Source organism: Oncorhynchus clarkii, chromosome 9 (genome assembly GCF_045791955.1).
Source record: "Oncorhynchus clarkii lewisi isolate Uvic-CL-2024 chromosome 9, UVic_Ocla_1.0, whole genome shotgun sequence".
NCBI classification, from domain to species: Eukaryota; Metazoa; Chordata; class Actinopteri; order Salmoniformes; family Salmonidae; genus Oncorhynchus; species Oncorhynchus clarkii.
In genome coordinates, this window is record NC_092155.1 from 49,453,095 (window position 1) to 49,471,326 (window position 18,232).

Consider the following 18,232-nt stretch of genomic DNA (forward strand, 5'->3'; position numbering starts at 1 on the left):
AAACTATAGTTTGTTAAACAATACATTTCTGGAGTGGTTGAAAAACGAGTTTTAATGACTCCAACCTAAGTGTATGTAAACTTCCGACTTCAACTGTATATGCAAAGACACAGATTTAAAAAACAATACTAAAAATTTTACCTGCAATAGAGCATGCTGGGAAATATGATAATGATGTGCGTGGTTTTGATGTGGCTGTTTTACTCTCCACAGTGTAAAACAATAACTTGAGTTATTAACACCAACACTGGGTGTTATTTTACACCACTGAGTGTTAAATTCACTCTTACAGAGTGAATTTAACTCCTGAATCGACACTAGAAATGTTACAATGAAAATTCAACTGGACAATTTCCTGTGTGGGGGTGGACAGGGATTCAAACAAAGCCTTTCTCAGAAAGACAGTAGTTACATCCTAAATGGCACCCTATTCCTCATCCGTATGGGCCCTGGTCAACAGTAGTGGGAATAGGGTCTCATTTGGTATACATCCAGTGAATCGGGGATAATGAGTGTTCTTCCCGCTGCGCTTTAGCAATGTCTCTATGATAATCAGTGTGTGTCGGAAGAGTGAGAGGACAGTGCTGACAGACTGCGTTAGTTGAGAACATCCGTGGTTCAGTGGCTGTCTCTCGTCCGCCTCTTTCTGTTCCTAATCAGGTGACAAATTCTCGACCCATTCTCGTCCTGTCATGTTTTTAATTCAAGTGTCGGAGCGGGTGGATCATTAGCATCGTTGTCATAGTAATCATCATCAATGATTTGTAATTAATGTTCATTAGCTATAATATCTTACACTGTATATTATTAGTAGCTAGCTATATATTGACATGGCTGTACAGCAAAATATGTGTTGTATTTTGCTGTAAAATACAATTTAGGCTGGGATTCAATCCGATCAGTGGTAGATCCGTGTTATAGTGCACTTGACATTTAAAGGTAATTTCCAATTGAGCTGACATATGTGGTCTCCACGAACTCGGGAACATTGCCTTTTTAAAAAGTGAGTAGCTGACAACATTTATGCGGTCATATTGAAACCTGGCCCTAATCTCTAACGTTTTGTCACAAATCAGCATTTTGAACTTTCTTACTGATGCTATGTCTCCCAGTTTGTGCTAAAGAGTTTACTGACATTGTTGTGTGAAAGCTTAGGCTAGAGGATTGTAATAGAACATGAGGGGAAATGACAAATGAATCTGTCTACTGTAAATCACATTCCTGTTTTGAAGTTTCACTTCTATTGGAAATAGTGTGCGCGTGTGAATGCGTGTTTGCGTGTGTGTGCGTGTGTTGGTGTGGTATGAATGTGTGTGCCTATATGTGTAAGTGTGCGCATGCATGTGTGTAGACTAGAAGCTTGTTCCAAACAACCCCACAACCTAGAGCACACTCACACACTACCCTAGTGAGAAGAGAGACCAAGGGCAAATTATGAGCGATTAGCCCGATTACCACCACCTCCCGCCGCCTCGGATGTGGGGCACACAGTTTGGAGGTGGAGGGGGACTAATTGACAATTCACCAGCCTCTTGGCACAAGGAGCTATCATGCCAAATTGACTTAGGTCTCAGGGCATCTGCCGATAATGTACTTTTCAGGGGTTTGAAACACCAAGACCGTTCATCAGACTCAACTTTTTCAAAAGTCGCACCTGGCAGGCCAAACACTCACATTTTTTAATTGTTGAAAAATACGAGGTCAGGTTGAAATTTTTCTCTCTCTGTGTCTCTGTCTCCCACCCTCTCTCTCTCTAAGCTAAAATATAATACAATTATACACTGTGTATAAAACATTAAGAACACCTTGCTCAGTATTGAATTGCACTCACCCCCCAAGTTATATTAGTGTTTTATTTGTCATACATTTTTAAACAAATGTTAGAATTTGTTCATCCACTTTGACATTACATGGTGTTTTGTGCAGATCATTAACAAAAATTGACAATTAAATCCATTTGAATCCCACTGTAATACAAAATGCTGAAATAGAAAAGGGGTGCTAATAGTTTGAAGGCACTGAGTATACCAAACATTAGGAACACCTTCCTAATACTGAGTTGAACAATCCCTCTACCCTCAGAACAGCCTCAATTAGTTCTGGCGTGGACTACAAGGTGTCGAAAGCATTCCACAGGGATGCTGGCCCATGTTGACTCCAATGCTTCACACAGTTGTGTCAAGTTGGCTGAATGTCCTTTGGGTAGGGGACCATTCTTGATACACACAGGAAACTTTTGAGCGTGAAAAACCCAGGAACGTTTTCCATTCCTTGACACAAATCGGTGTGCCTTAAACCTACCACCAATTGGTGTGGTAATTCCATATTTTGTCTAGCCTATTCACCCTCTGAATGGCACACTTACACAAACCATGTCTCAATTGTCTAAAGGCTTAAAAATCCTTCTTTAATTAACCTGTCTCCTTCCTCCCCTTCATCTACACTGATTGAAGTGGATTTAACAAGTGACATCAATAAGAAATCATAGCTTTCACCTGGGTTCACCTGGTCAGTATATGTCATGGAAAGAGCAGGTGTTCTTAATGTTTTTTATACTCAGTGTAATTATGAATCAAAATGAATGACGTCAACGTTTCATCACAGTTGGAAACAAAGATGTGTCAACTCTCAAATGGCAATACAAAGCCATAGAGGATACAATCCAGTTTTATCGAACCATGTGTTTCATTTGCCTTTTCTAAATCACTACAGCTTTTGAACCACATTAACCTATAGCGGAACATGAGCGACATAACTACCCCAGAGCTAGTTACGTGGTGTGACATTTAAAACAATACACTGTCACTCCGATGAAGAATGTGTCTGTTCCAGCTAACGGGGGTTCCCCCTCATTAACGTTTTTAATTAGCACATCAGTGCTTCATCATATAAACAATGCACAGCGCTAACGGATCTGAACCTGGTACTGTGTGTGTGTGTGTGTGTGTGTGTGTGTGTGTGTGTGTGTGTGTGTGTGTGTGTGTGTGTGTGTGTGTGTGTGTGTGTGTGTGTGTGTGTGTGTGTGTGTGTGTGTGTGTGTGTGTGTGTGTGTGTGTGTGTGTGTGTGTGTGAATAATGAACAATAGGTGCATGAAGTAGCCTTGATTAAACACAGCTACAGTAGCCTTAGCACTAAAATACTGTATTTTGTGTTTGCTAATGTTTAGGGTTGTTCTGTACTATTATGTGGTGGATATACAGATACTAGCATCTAATACAGTTAGAAATGTCCTTGTTTTTGAAAGAAAAGCAAATTTTTTTTGTCCATTTAAATAACATCAAATTGATCAGAAATACAGTGTAGACATTGTTATTGTTGCAAATTAATTTTGTAACTGGAAACGGCAGATTGTTTTACTGAATATCTACATAGGCGTACAGAGGCCCATTACAGCAACCATCCATCCGGTGTTCCAATGGCACGTTGTTAGCTAAGTTTATAATTTTAAAAGACTAGTTGATCATTAGAAAACCCTTTGCAAGAGGGCAAGTGTATTAGAGTGTCTAGTTTGAGAAACAGACGCCTCACAAGTCCTCAACTGGCAGCTTCGTTAAGCACCAGTCTCAAGGTCAACAGTGAAAAGGCAACTCCGGGATGCTGGCCTTCTAGGCAGAGTTGCAAAGAAAAAGCCATATCTCAGACTGGCCAATAAAAAGAAAAGTTTAAGATGGGCAAAAGAACACAGACACTGGACAGATGAAGATTGGAAAAAAGTGTTATGGACAGATGAAGTTTGAGATGTTCAGATAGATGCTGGTGGAGTGCTTGACGCCATCTGTCAAGCATGTTGGAGGCAATGTCATGGTCTGGGGGTGCTTTGGTGGTGGTAAAGTGGGAGATTTGTACAGGGTAAAATGGATATTGAAGAAGGAAGGCTATCACTCCATTTGGCAATGCCCTGTGGACGGTGCTTAATTGGAGCCAATTTCCTCCTACAACAGTACAATGACCCAAAGCACAGTTCCAAACGATGCAAGAACTATTTAGGGAAGAAGCAGTCACAGCAGTATTCTGTCTATAATGGAGTGGCCAGCACAGACACCGGATCTCAACATGACTGAGCTGTTGTGGGAGCAGCTTGACCGTATGGTACGTAAGAAGTGCCCGTCAAGCCAATCCAACTTGTGGGAGGTGCTTCAGGATGCATGGAGTGAAATCTCTTCAGATTACCTCAACAAGTTGACAACTAGAATGCCAAAGGTCTGCAAAGCTGTAATTTCTGCAAATGGAGGATTCTTTGACAAAAGCAAAGTTTGAAGGACACAGTTATTATTTCAATTCAAAATCATTATTTATAACCCTGTCAACGTCTTGACTATATTTCCTATTCATTTTGCAACTCATTTCATGTATGTTTTCATGGAAAACAAGGACATTTCTTAGTGACCCCAAACTTTTGAACGGTAGTGTATGTATAAAGTTGCATGAAAACATGCAAATGTATTTCTATTGTGTTCTTTTCATGAACATGGACTGCAAGCCTTCAGCATCATCACTGATCCATACACTTACATTCATCATCAGATTTCCCATTTTGAAATGACAAATCACTGGTAATATGTGAACTCTCAACTCTTCTCTATATTGGACATTACAGCAATAAGGGCCAAAAAAAGTCAGTTCAAACAGTATAGAAAAGTATTATATTATGGAATATCATAATAGCATAGATGCTTTCTCCAGTTTTGGTACTTTATGTTTCAATAACGTAAAGTAGAAGCAGCCTTAAGGCATTGTTGTTATAGAGGCTAGATCCATTTCTGTATCCATGGATACAAGGGCAATCATGATTTGATTTGTTTTCAACAGTATCTTTTGCATGAGACAGGATTACTGAACAGTAGACCAGCAAATGTCTGACTCTTTGGCCAAGTATTAAATGTAAGCTTGGTACCTGAAGGCCAAGAGAGACATCTTTAAAACACTGTCCAAGACGTATCTCAATACATTTTCTTAGTTTCAAGGTATTTTCTGCAGACTTCTCCACAGGGGGAAAACAACATGTGTTCATGACTTCTTGATTGACACTGGTTGGACTTTCCTACAAAGATTGGGAGAGAAACAAAAATAAAAACACTGCCTTACTGAGTAACTATTTACGGATATAATGAGGAGAGGAGAGGAGAGGAGAGGAGAGGAGAGGAGAGGAGAGGAGAGGAGAGGAGAGGAGAGGTCATAACTCCATCTTCATTGACTGGGATCCAGACTGAGTTAGAGAAATGTAACCAGCCTGGAGTAACAGCTGTACATCCATATGCTTCTTAACAAGTATGTCAGAACAAATGCAAGACTTGAATAGGAGTGGAGGAGGTTAAAGAAGCAATGTTAGGATCACTTGAGCTTGATAAAAATGTGATGTGTAAACCCCATTCACTCCTGTGGATGAGATGACAAAACATATCAGAATGATTGTAATGCATGTAGGGTTTTGGTAACTCACAATGCCAAATAGGAAAACTGTATATACACACATCTATTGTCCCTGAGCAGGTCCTGGATATCAATTTTTGTTCAATAAAAGTTGAAAAGAGACTGAAAAGAGACACTGATAGGTTGTGAAATAACTCCCAATACCAACTTTTCTGTACGTAGCCTGTTCAATGAATGACAATCACTTAATTTGAAATAAATATAATAAAATGTTGTTCAAGGTCTTTGTTGTTCACTTTGTTGTTCAAGGTCATATAATAGTATCAACAAGTTTCTCTTTAGTTTTTTCTTTATTCTTTGTTTGCTCCACTTCACCGCATTGGGACTCAGATTGTCTGTCTGTCTACCTGTCTGTCTACCTGTCTGTCTGTCTGTCTGTCTGTCTGTCTGTCTGTCTGTCTGTCTGTCTGTCTGTCTGTCTGTCTGTCTGTCTGTCTGTCTCTGCCTGCCTGCCTGCCTGCCTGCCTGCCTGCCTGCCTGCCTGCCTGCCTGTCTGTCTGTCTGTCTGTCTGTCTGTCTGTCTGTCTGTCTCTGCCTGCCTGCCTGCCTGCCTGCCTGTCTGTCAGTCTGTCTGTCTGTCTGTCTGTCTGTCTGTCTGTCTGTCTGTCTGTCTGTCTGTCTGTCTGTCTGTCTGTCTGTCTGTCTGTCTGTCTGTCTGTCTGTCTGTCTCTGCCTGCCTGCCTGCCTGTCTGTCTGTCTGTCTGTCTGTCTGTCTGTCTCTGCCTGCCTGCATGCTTGTCTGGCTGCCTCTCTGTCTGTCTGCCTTTCTGTCTGTCTGCCTTTCTACCTTTCTGTCTGTCTGCCTTTCTACCTGTTTGTCTGTCTGGCTGCCTCTCTACGTCATCACATAGATTTGGGGGGTTGAAATTACAACATTGATTCAACCAGTTTTTGCCCTGACGGCTGTCTGTCTGTTAGTATGTCTGTCTCACTGTCTCTCCTTGTGAAAGCATCACACAACAGCATCATCTCAAATGAACCACAGAGACATATAAAACATTTAGCTGGAGGTATAGTCCCCTTTATGCATCTCTTGACATGGGTATGGAGACAGGGGTAATTGGGTAGAGCCCTCTTGGCGTCACAGTTTTAGGCATATGTCAATTGAGGTGGAGATCCAGTCGAATTAGCTACACACTCCCACAGCATTGTCTGCTCCTCTCTAGATTAATCACGGTTCATGTTTTCTTGGGCCTCCGTGACGAAACGCACAGGTATAAAAGCGCACCTGGTGACGTTTAGTTGCCAAAGGCGAACAGGCAAGAGGAAGGATTTGGTCTACCTACAGAGCGAAGGGGAGAAGACGAACTACATGAAAATGATTTCAAATATCCCATTTTTCTGTTTAACTGCGCTTGTACTTCTGAACTTGGTCGGAGCCAACCCAATGTCAAACCTACAGGTAAGCTGGTGCGTCATGTGCCAAACTCTCTTGATCATTGCTATTTTTCTGTTCTTCTTATTCCACCAATTCATATATATATATCTATGATGTGATATCTATGATGTGTGTATATATATATATTATTGTAATTAATGAAAGACTGTTTCAAGTGGCTTTAAGTGACATTGAGGTTAATAATTCCATGGTTTCTCTCCGTTAGAGCTTGAAACAGCTTCTGGAGGAGGAGAGTCGTTTACCATATTACGCGTCGGAGGAGATGGGGGTGGATGGGAAAGACTTGAATACAGAGAACATCGCGGAAGAGGTGCCTCCTTGGGACTCCGAAGACGCAAGGAATTCTGCGCTGACGGGAAAGGAGGACGTAATTGCGCGTCTTCTCAATGACATTATGACGACCCCCAAGCGCTCGTGGAGCCGGTTCAAGAAGGGTGGACTGAGAAGCTGCTTCGGCGTCAGGCTAGAGCGAATTGGGTCATTCAGTGGGCTTGGATGCTAAAGGACAGGTATAGTTATCCTCTGCTTCAATCTAACCGAATGGGATTATCCATTCAAGCTGTCGCTACAGTATGTTGGAGTTGAATTTATATTATAATGGCTTTATTTGAACTATCAAATAAATGCAGTATTGTTTCTCAAGACCAGCTCTATGTTTTGTGTTGTTTCTGCAGGGTTTGGGCTGTTGATCAGAGCACAAGAAACGACCCTTACTTGAACTCTTCAACAAGGATGAACCTCTTCACCTCAGAAAGTCTCGACTGAGAGTTTACAATGGCGTTTGTGATGAGATGTATTTAAATTTGTGGTTCGCATTTGGAATACTTAAATGGTTATTATTTTAGAACTGTATACTGATGAATTTTCATTTTTGTCTCTTGCTATAATATACTATTGTTGTATGTATTTATCTATTTATTTTCTTGTAAGAAAAAGAACGTGCAGACTTGCGATAGATTGTAGCCTAATGCGTTGAAATAAATATTTTGCATAATAAATTACTTTGTTGTGAGTTTTATTGCCTCCGGTTTTTTTTTACAATCACGGTCTGGCATACCGAGACTTACGCTCTCCTCACTCAAGCAAGTGAAGCATCTGTTTCTGACTTGCCAATATCATCATCATAACTGCCAACAGCGGTCAGTAGCCTATCGCAACTTCCTTCTCACCTCTCCATCCTCCACCTGACCTATTCTTCATCTCCCATCCTCATCCTCATCCTCCTCCTCCTCTCACCCCCAAAGACAAACTATAAACATGACACCTCAACAGCTACCATCGACTCTACAGAAAATAAGCCTATCCAGTCCAAATAATGGTCCAAACAAAATATTATCTTCAAAGGCAGTCGCACACAATCCTGCTTCCTTATCACTGTCAAGGCGACGGAATGTCAAGCTGAATTATGTCATAACATGCAGTCCTTGATAAGTAAGCTACTATCTGAAGCAAGGGGTCTACATAAAACGGGCCCCTAGTCATCCTGTCATTAAAACACTGAACGGGATATCTGGAACACCTCAAAAAGACCACAGGGGATTGTTATCGGAATGGCAAAATGTCATATTTTCCTTGGATATATCGTATTAATAATGACGCACTGTGTGAGCTGGGGAAATCTATATGCCAGTAAGAATGTTCAAGAGTTGGAAAATATGAAGGTAGGACATACAGTTACAAGCGGTACAAAAACATTTAAAAAAGGCAATCAAGTTAATTTAAGTTCTTAGAATTGTGTAATTTCGGCAGACAAAGTGTAACTGGTGACATCAGCATACATTATATGCGCACAGGCCTATATTCTATATTAAAATCACCTTTCAAAGTAATACGTTATGACTATGTGACACTAATAAGCGCCATTTGTTCACTTATAGGACCTGATCCAGCGCCTCGAGGACAAGTTGACGGTTAACGAGGAAAATGACGTTTATCCGTCAGAGTCTAAGGACGTGGTCGTAGCCCATATGGAGGACATTGAGAACTCGCCCGCGGCGATCCGGGGGCAGGAGGAGAGAATGGTAATCAACGCAGCCAAAATAATTGCCCCCGAAAGCCCTGTGGTGTCACGCCTGAAAGATCTAATCGGTTTGAGGACGGCCAAATCGTTCAACAGCTGTTTCGGTAACCGGATTGAGAGAATCGGCTCGTGGAGCGGACTGGGGTGCAATAACGTCAAGACTGGTATATTTGAAGGCAATTATTTGAGTGGAATGCCTTTAAAAAAACGTACAAATAAGCACAAGAATGTAGTATCATGTCAATGTGTGTGCAAAAAGTCCATACATTGGGGCTAAAAGGCATGCGTAAAATGTATTGGCTTTACGCACGAATTGATTTTACGCAAAACTCTGTCTATTGTAAGACATAACATAAAGGTTGTTGCAAGATCACACACACATCGATATTAACTCCATTACATTACTATAATCAAGAAAGTGCTGTATATTAATTATTCATTGATATAATTTAGGGCTATGACTTGAACTTCTGCATAGTGATGTTCGACAACAGTATAACCACAAATAAATTAAATTAATCAGTTGATTATTATATGATTTGAATTTGTATTTGCAGGTAACAAGAAGATAATATCTGGGAACTGAAGAACAAAGTAGACCTACCCATTCATGGACGTCAAAAAAACTGCGTCATGTCTGACCTCTGTGGAACTCTCCCTGGCATTCTGGGGAATGCATTTTTCCCCCTTCAAACAATAGTCCTAAACTGAGAAATATGTATTTCATAAACGAATTTATACTAAATAATTTCGATATAAAAAATTGCAAAATTAAATCTCTTAATTTCTGTGTTGGTTGGTTTCTAGACTGTCAGTGACAACTGGACATGCATATTGTATTTCTGCCACGAAAAGGAAAATTTGATTCCTAATCGCACTCTCCAGAAATGCCTAATACAACGCCTTTGTTATGAATTGGACGCCTGTACAGTATTGTTCACTTGTGTGTATCAAATCAATGTATATCTTTGATCGTGTTGTGAGAGGGCATTATTTGTAATAAATTATTAGATATGGAACCTTTCTTAATTATCATATCAATTATCCAATTATATATTTATTATGAATTAAATACATTACAGCCTTCCATAGTTGGTCACATTAGTTGTCACACAGAGAGAAAGATAATGAGATCAATTCAAGTCATACCTTCTAATGAACTACTTACTGCAATACAAGGAACAGTTTATGCGCTGCAATGAAAGCACACGAGGTCCAAATAATCAGAGGATTATTATGATAAAACGATCTATCAACAATATTTCGCATTCTTGTAGTCAAGTAGTATGACACAGTTAATGGATTTGTTCTCATTATAAGCCCAACTATTGCTGTTGGACCAGAGAATTGGAAAGTAAAGTTACTGACACTAAAAAAAATTATGCAAATTCAGATACAAGAATGTGACAGACGCAGTAGTCTATTATTCTACATCGATATGACACCATTTAATTACGCAACAGAAGTCCAACTTCAAAATCTATATGGTAGGTCTGTAGAGAGAGCATCTGCCCAGGGCCCAGGACACACCACACCTTAGACACACACATTAGCTAAATTATGTCTAAATGATTAAAATGTACTAAAATGCACATGCGAAAGGGACCAGATGTTGGAGCAGCCTTAAGCGCAGTAATTAGCAGGAGGCAGCAGGATCAGGTGCAAAACAGTGTCCAGTTTATTATCAGTGAAAGGTGGTTCCAGGTGAATGGAGAAATCCAATTAATATTTAAATCATCCACAAAAGGTATTTACAAAATAAACATTCAAAATACAGGTTTGAATACAAATCAAAAACCTAAGCCTCAATCAGGCCTATCCTGCCAAACCAACTATAACAGATTGGATTATAGAGGCTAGGGACAGCCTCCCCACAAAGCTCACATACCAGAGCTTGAACATAACTGAAACCCTCAGGTGAAACAGGTATAGCTTTACACCCATGGCCTATACCATTAACCATGGAGCTCTTTACCCAAATATGGCATTAAATCATGTAAGAGGCATTTTCATCATACCCACATTTACATATTCTGTCCTAATAAGCATCTTAAACATTCCCGGCTTATCATCAAAACAGGAATAATTTCAATTAATGAATACATATTTAATAATGATAGTCCTGCAGGTCAACAAGTAGCAGCAAAACGTATAATTTATGGAGCCGAGCACCCACCCGTGCTCCCATTAAGCACATACATGACAGACAAGATATGGAGCTCACAGACTTTTGAACTTCAAACACAGGATGCATTACAATAAGGAAATTCTCGTCAGTGTAGCAAGTGTTCATGTGCACCTGAACATCGCATCCACTTGGAGGATTGTAAAAGGATAAACTACTGCATTTCAATATGAAACTGAAATGTGCTACAATGCAACTTGACCAATATTTCCTAGACACATAATTAACCCTGCTCACAGTAAATACTCATGACACTGGCAAAAAAGGAAAAGAACAACAGTATACACTACCGGTCAAAAGTTTTAGAACACCTACTCATTCAAGGGTTTTTCTTTATTTGTACTATTTTCTACATTGTAGAATAATAGTGAAGACATCAACACTATGAAATAACACATATGGAATCATGTAGTAACCAAAATAAGTGTTAAACAAATCAAAACATATTTTATATTTGAGATTCTTCAAATAGCCACCCTTTGCCTTGATGACAGCTTTGCACACTCTTGGCATTCTCTCAACCAGCTTCACCTGGAATGCTTTTCCAACCGTCTTGAAGGAGTTCCCACATATGCTGAGCACTTGTTGGCTGGTATTTCTTCATTCTGCGGTCAGAATAATCCAAAACCATCTCAATTTGGTTAAGGTCAGGGGATTGTGGAGGCCAGGTCATCTGATGCAGCACTCCATCAATCTCCTTCTTGATCAAATAGACCCTACGCAGCCTGGAGGTGTGTTGGGTCATTGTCCTGTTGAAAAACAAATGATAGCCCCACTAAGCCCAAACCAGATGGGATGGCGTATCGCTGCAGAATGCTGTGGTAGCCATGCTGGTTAAGTGTGCCTTGAATTCTAAATAAATCACAGACAGTGACACCAGCAAAGCACCCCCACAACATAACACCTCCTCCATGCTTCACAGTGGGAAATATACATGCAAAGATCATCCGTTCACCCACACCGCCTATCACAAAGACACGGCGGTTGGAACCAAAAATCTCAAATTTGGACTCCAGACCAAAGGACAAATTTCCACCAGTTTAATGTCCATTGCTTGTGTTTCTTGGCCCAAATGAGTCTCTTCTTCTTATTGGTGTCCTTTAGTAGTGGTTTCTTTGCAGCAATTCGACCATGAAGGCCTGATTCATGCAGTCTCCTCTGAACAGTTGATGTTGAGATGTGTCTGTTACTTGAACCCTGTGAAGCATTTATTTACACCACTACACCCTGCCCGTGCAGGTCCCTGAAAATCCCGTCTACAAAGAATTGGAAAACTGATGGAGCATTCATCAACCCATAAGGCATTACTAAGTAATCATAATGCTCTGAGGTGGTACTAAACGCTGTCTTCCACTTGTCTCCCTCCTGGATACACACCAGGTTATACGCACTCCTGAGATCTAGTTTCGAGAAGAAGCGCATTGACTCAATCACCGTGGCAATAAGAGGTAGCGGGTAACTGTACCTCACCGTGATCTGATTTAGGCCTCGGTAGTCAATGCACGGGTGCAGACCTCCCTCCTTCTTCTTCACAAAAAAGAAACTCGAGGAGGCGGGTGAAGTGGAGGACCAAATGTACCCCGACGCAGGGATTCGGAAACATATGTCTCCATAGCTACCGTTTCCGCTTGCAACAGGGGATACACGTGACTCCTGGGAAGCGCAGCATCTGCCAGGAGATTTATCGCACAATCCCCCAGTCGATGAGGTGGTAATTGAGTCTTTTCTTTTTACAGAAGGCGAGAGCCAAATTGGCATAATCTGGGGGGATGCGCACGGTGGAGACCTGGTCCGAACTTTCCATCGTAGTAGCACCAATGGAAACTCCTGCACACCTCCCGAGCACTCTCGCGACGACCCCGTGAGAGCCCTCTGTTGCCAGGAAATAGTGGGGTTATGCTGAGCCAACCAGGGAAGGTCTAGTACCACGGGAAACGCAGGACAGTCAATGAGGAAAAGACTGATTTTCTCCTCGTGACCCCCCTGCGTCTCCATGGCAAAGGAGATGGTCGCTTCCCTGATTAGCCCGGACTCTAATGGTCGACTATCCAGAGTGTGAACTAAGAAAGATCTAACTACAGGAATAATAGGGATCCCTAAACTAAGGGATAACGCTCTGTCGATAAAATTCCATGCTGCGCCTGAATTGACAAGTGCCTTATGCTGGGAATGCGGGGGGGAAAAAATCAGGGAAACAAACAGATACAAACACTTGGTCAACAGAGGACTCTGGATGAGTGTGGTTCAGACTCACCTGGGGTGACACCAGAGTGCCCTGCCTGTTGCCTCGACTCCCAGAGGAACCGACACGGCACCGACCGGCAGTGTGCCCTCTGCGGCCACAGATGGTGCACGTGATGGCTCCTCCTCCAGTCTCCCTACGCGCAGCCCCTCCCAACTCCATGGGCACTGGAGCGGGGGTGCTGGAAGATGGCACCGACAGAGCCCCCTGGATGGACAAATCCACCAGTTGGTCAAAGGAGATGGTGGCATCCCTGCAGGCCAGCTCACCTTGGATGTCCTCGCGCAGGCTGCACCGATAGTGGTTGATGAGGGCCCTGTCGTTCCAGCCTGCTCCAGCGGCCAAGGTCCGGAATTCCAGAGCAAATTTCTGGGCGATCCTCGTCCCCTGCCTCAAATGGAAGAGCCGTTCCCCAGCCACTCTACCTTCGGGCGGATGGTCGAAGACGGCGCGGAAGCGACGGGTGAACTCCTCACACAGCGTTTGTCCACTCCAGAGCTCTTCTTGAGAGGCATGAGACGAGGGCAGACACTCTCTCCCTTCCTGAGGGAGCTGGGTGCACAGTGGCCAGGTAGAGGTCCAATTGTAACAGGAATCCCTGGCACTGTGCTGCCGTCCCATCATGCTCCCTGGGAAGGGAGAGACGCATCCCACTGGGACTGGCTCTGGACGGGACGGGTAGAGGTAACCCCGGTTGCGCTGGTCGAGGCACTGGGGAGACTTCCTGTCTCTCCCAGCGGTCCATAGTCTGGACAACGCGATCCATCATGGCACCAAGATGATGTAACATAGCGGAATGTTCCTGGACGCACTCCTCGTCTCCTCTAACCGGGATACCTGCTCCTGCTGACTCCATAGTAGAGTGTGTAATTCTGTTAAGGTTGTGTAAGGTAGGCGAAGTCAGGTGCATGAGAGCAGAGTAGAGTAAACAGGCACACTTTTATTCTGGTAAAAAAATAGGCTCAAAATGACATCTAAGTGCTCAAAAAACAATGAACAATAAACAAAAGTATAGCACATGAACATACACCATTAACAATAAACAATTACACACAAAGACATGGAGGGGAACAGAGGACTAAATACATGTAGTGTGACTATGGAATGAAAACCAGGTGTGTATGAAACAAGACAAAACAAATGGATATATGAGAAATGGAGCGGCGATGGCTAGAAAGCCGGTGACGTTGATCGCCGAACGCCGCCCAAACAAGGAGAGGAGCCGACTTTGGCGGAAGTCGTGACAGTTTTCTAAAACTTTTGACCCGCAATGTATACATTTAGGTGTCACGATCATTATAAGGAGTGGACCAAGATGCAGCGTGGTAATCTCGTCCTACGTCCAGGATGTCCTCCACTCCTGACTTTCCTCCAGGGCACGCTGCTTGGTCCGTTGTTGGTGGGATCTTCTGTCACGTTCATTTGAAAGGAGTGGACCAAGATGCAGCGTTGTATCTTTCCATCCTATTTATTAGGAAAATAAACTCAAAGAAAAAACAATAAAGCAAAAAAACAAAACTTGAAGCTCAAAGTAGTGCTCACAGGCAACTATACCTAGACAAGATCCCACAAAGCACAAAGGGGAAATGGCTGCCTAAATATGATCCCCAATCAGAGACAATGATAAACAGCTGCCTCTGATTGGAAACCATACCATTCCAACATAGAAATATAATCACCTAGATGACCCACCCTAGTCACACCCTGACCTAACTAACATAGAGAATAAAAAGCTCTCTATGGTCAGGGCGTGACATTAGGAGAAATTAATTACTAGATATATGGGGAAACATTAATGCACTAAACAATTTATAAGGGTAATTCAATAAAGTGTGTTTCTGACAAGAGATTCTGTGTCCGCTTCATCCCAGCACACATTAACTAAGTGTACAGGGGTTAACACTTGACATGCACTAATTGAAATATGTAGTCAGGCTGTTATAAGATATTATATAAGCCAATGGTCATCTATAAGGGATTGATTCAGTGATTTTCTTCTTTGTCTAATGTACTGTATGTATACTGAAGTATTTTTGCAGTGCCTAATCTAAGGTGAGTGGTATTTATACTTTATAAGTACTTGCTAAATGTTTTGACTGACCAGTGTACTTTCTCACAAACATATGGTATGCCATTGGTAGACATTCCTGCAGTACCTGGTAAAATATCAAGCACACAACACAGGATGTTTAAGGAAGTGTATTTTTATATGTGTGAATAACTAGCTTACAAACATTTACAAATGTGGGAATAATGATTAATAAATGGTGAGCAAACGGTTTGTAAATGTCTTATATTTTGTTTGTTATGGACCCTTAAAATAAAGTGTTACTGCACAGACAGATAGAGAGAGACACACACTGACACATGTACTGTCCGTTTATTGGTATTTTGGCTCTATAGTATATATGTAACAGTAATTAGGGGAGAACGTGTATGACAGCCAGGCACTTATATACTTTCATAAGGTATTATGAACCAATGGTCATCTATTTGGCATTTATTCAGTAATCTTTATTTTGTATCTAAGAAATGTGTTTATTCATTCACAACTAGGATGTTGCTTGCCCAGCACAGGCAGTGTGGTCCCCTGGTCTTCTGGTGCCAGTGCTGTGGGAAAGGATGCTAGGTTTAGCAGAGACAACTCAGAGGTGAGTGCAGTGGAGGTAGGAAGAAAACAAAGAGACACAGATGCACTGCCAGTTCCTTAATATGTTGGCTCTATAGTGTATGTAATAGCAATTACCACTTAGGAGTCACTCACAGACAGACAGACAGACAGACAGACAGACAGACAGACAGACAGACAGACAGACAGACAGACAGACAGACAGACAGACAGACAGACAGACAGACAGACAGACAGACAGACACAGACAGACAGACAGACAGACAGACAGACAGACAGACAGACAGACAGACAGACAGACAGACAGACAGACAGACAGAGGAGCACAAGAAGAAGCAAAGATAGAGACAGAGACAGAGCACAGCAGAGAAGATACAGATACAGACAGGGAGGCAACAGCGACACAGTTATAGTGGTGAGTTGTAGTGGTGAGTTGTAGTGGTGAGTTGTAGTGGTGAGTTATAGTGGTGAGTTGTAGTGGTGAGTTGTAGTGGTGAGTTATAGTGGTGAGTTGTAGTGGTGAGTTGTAGTGGTGCGTTATAGTGGTGAGTTATAGTGGTGAGTTGTAGTGGTGAGTTATAGTGGTGAGTTGTAGTGGTGAGTTGTAGTGGTGAGTTATAGTGGTGAGTTATAGTGGTGAGTTGTAGTGGTGCTTTTACATGTTGCATTTGTTTTAAAACATGAGCTGGTTAAAAAAGGATGACTATGTTTCACCGGTCACTGGTACAGTAAAAGTTGAGAAAAGGTGTACTATAGTTGCCTATGTTATGTGTCAGTAGCGTTACTGCCTGTGTGGGCGCATGCAGTGATACGGGCAGATGTGGCTGAAATGCCAGGGCTGCATTTTTGTCCCAGTCCACCCCTGGGTATATCTCATTAAACTCACTTTTATGCATATAGTTTACCTAAAACCCATATAGGCTTATGACATATAGTCATTGAATCATTGAGGTTTACTAAGAACTTCACAATGACTTAATCGTGAATATCACCACATTTAGTAACAATAAACAAGCCGCGAGGTCTGTCCTCAATGCTAGACAGCGGCACACTGTTGGCAAAGCCCGTGTTAAGCCTATGACTTCCTGTAGGCCTACTCCAAGTCAACAATCTCCTACAATAAAATGTATGAACGTGTGTTTCTAAAGAAAGGATTGAACTGACTAGGCCTATGTCATGGGTATGCCCCATTATCTAGGAAGACAACGCTTTAAAAGGAGTTGCTTCCGACAGCTACTGTTATCACAATCAGGTGTTGGCATGCAACTCCAATTCCTCGCATAACTGTGCGTGTCAGACTAGATATAAAAGACCATGCGGTAGGTGTGTAGAAACAACGACAACTGCGAAGAAAATCAATAAGCTTCACACACCACTTCACCTTCACTGAAGAAGAAAGAGAATAATGCAGCTCTCCAACATTCCTCTTTTTGGCCTTATCCTGTTCTTAAATCTGCCGCTGCTCAGCGCATATCCTGTCTACAACGGGTTACTGACCAATGACGACATGGATGTCTTAAAGGTGAGTCTTGCGCCTTTAAGAGATATTGTTGTGGATAGATCATGTAGTTCATATTTCCTATACGTTAAAGCCCAAGGATAGACACCATTGAAAACGTTTGTTGAAACTTGCTTTTGGCATTTTAGGTACTTCTCCATCGACTTGGAGAGTCCATTCCTGAGCGGAGCGAGGTCGAGCGGGTCGCCACAGAAAAGTTGGACAACATGACTCACGAAGCCATCGCAATGGTTGCAGAGGATGAGCGTGAGCAACAACAAAACCGACTCGACAAATCTGCAATAAGAGAGTTCCTCTCGGCTCGGGACCTGAAAACTGTCCGAAACGACTCAACATCGAAGAGATACTCGGGCTGCTTCGGGCGAAGGCTAGACCGAATCGGCTCAATGAGCTCTCTTGGATGCAACACGGTTGGCAAATACAGTGGGTATAGTTAAGGTTAATATCATAGACTACTGTGCATCAGACGAAATCTCTTAATCAAATAGGGTCCAAGTAGTCGACTCCAAAACCGCGTGGTTAAGTTGACTAATATCCATTGTGAGAGTTATGTTGAGAGACAAAATTGCGTTGGCTAATTTCTTGTTTCTCTATTTTCAGATCCAAAGAGAAGATGAAGTCTTACACATTACCTGGAACAGCAAAGTCAATACTTACCAAGGGGTATTCTTATTTATAGTCTGTAGGCTACCTATTTATTTTCAATTTATTACATTTTTGTTTATTGCCAATATATTTATTTGAACCAATGCAAGAGGTTTCTTTATATGGTGTCATTGATGTACAATAAATGTTTACAATTGCTCA

General features: G+C 42.0%; 3 protein-coding genes across 3 annotated transcripts; all 3 read left to right on the plus strand.

The window, feature by feature from the left end:
• The first annotated feature begins 6,611 nt into the window (after positions 1 to 6,611).
• On the plus strand, positions 6,612 to 7,554 carry LOC139417277 (C-type natriuretic peptide 3-like). The gene is made up of 3 exons (XM_071166538.1): positions 6,612 to 6,833; positions 7,036 to 7,339; positions 7,505 to 7,554. Exons 1-2 carry the CDS (start codon positions 6,612 to 6,614, stop codon positions 7,330 to 7,332), a joined length of 519 nt encoding a protein of 172 aa, XP_071022639.1. The 3' UTR covers positions 7,333 to 7,339; positions 7,505 to 7,554.
• A 770-nt stretch (positions 7,555 to 8,324) lies between these two features.
• Positions 8,325 to 9,869, plus strand: LOC139417278 (ventricular natriuretic peptide-like). The gene is made up of 3 exons (XM_071166539.1): positions 8,325 to 8,491; positions 8,708 to 9,014; positions 9,408 to 9,869. The coding sequence occupies exons 1-3, from the start codon at positions 8,381 to 8,383 to the stop codon at positions 9,434 to 9,436; spliced, it is 447 nt and encodes a 148-aa protein (XP_071022640.1). The 5' UTR covers positions 8,325 to 8,380; the 3' UTR covers positions 9,437 to 9,869.
• A 7,367-nt stretch (positions 9,870 to 17,236) lies between these two features.
• LOC139417279 (brain natriuretic peptide-like) lies at positions 17,237 to 18,232 on the plus strand. Its single transcript, XM_071166540.1, has 3 exons — positions 17,237 to 17,428; positions 17,554 to 17,848; positions 18,026 to 18,232. The coding sequence occupies exons 1-3, from the start codon at positions 17,312 to 17,314 to the stop codon at positions 18,040 to 18,042; spliced, it is 429 nt and encodes a 142-aa protein (XP_071022641.1). The 5' UTR covers positions 17,237 to 17,311; the 3' UTR covers positions 18,043 to 18,232.

Bases quoted from the DNA above. Each gene is read 5' to 3' on its own strand.
- LOC139417277 (XM_071166538.1), top strand. From the start codon at position 6,612: ATGTTTTCTTGGGCCTCCGTGACGAAACGCACAGGTATAAAAGCGCAC. The intron at 6,834-7,035 runs GTAAGCTGGTGC...TCTCTCCGTTAG, and splicing joins ACCCAATGTCAAACCTACAG to AGCTTGAAACAGCTTCTGGA.
- LOC139417279 (XM_071166540.1), top strand. From the start codon at position 17,312: ATGCAGCTCTCCAACATTCCTCTTTTTGGCCTTATCCTGTTCTTAAAT. The intron at 17,429-17,553 runs GTGAGTCTTGCG...TTGGCATTTTAG, and splicing joins ACGACATGGATGTCTTAAAG to GTACTTCTCCATCGACTTGG.
- LOC139417278 (XM_071166539.1), top strand. From the start codon at position 8,381: ATGGCAAAATGTCATATTTTCCTTGGATATATCGTATTAATAATGACG. The intron at 8,492-8,707 runs GTAGGACATACA...GTTCACTTATAG, and splicing joins AAGAGTTGGAAAATATGAAG to GACCTGATCCAGCGCCTCGA. The intron at 9,015-9,407 runs GTATATTTGAAG...TTGTATTTGCAG, and splicing joins GTGCAATAACGTCAAGACTG to GTAACAAGAAGATAATATCT.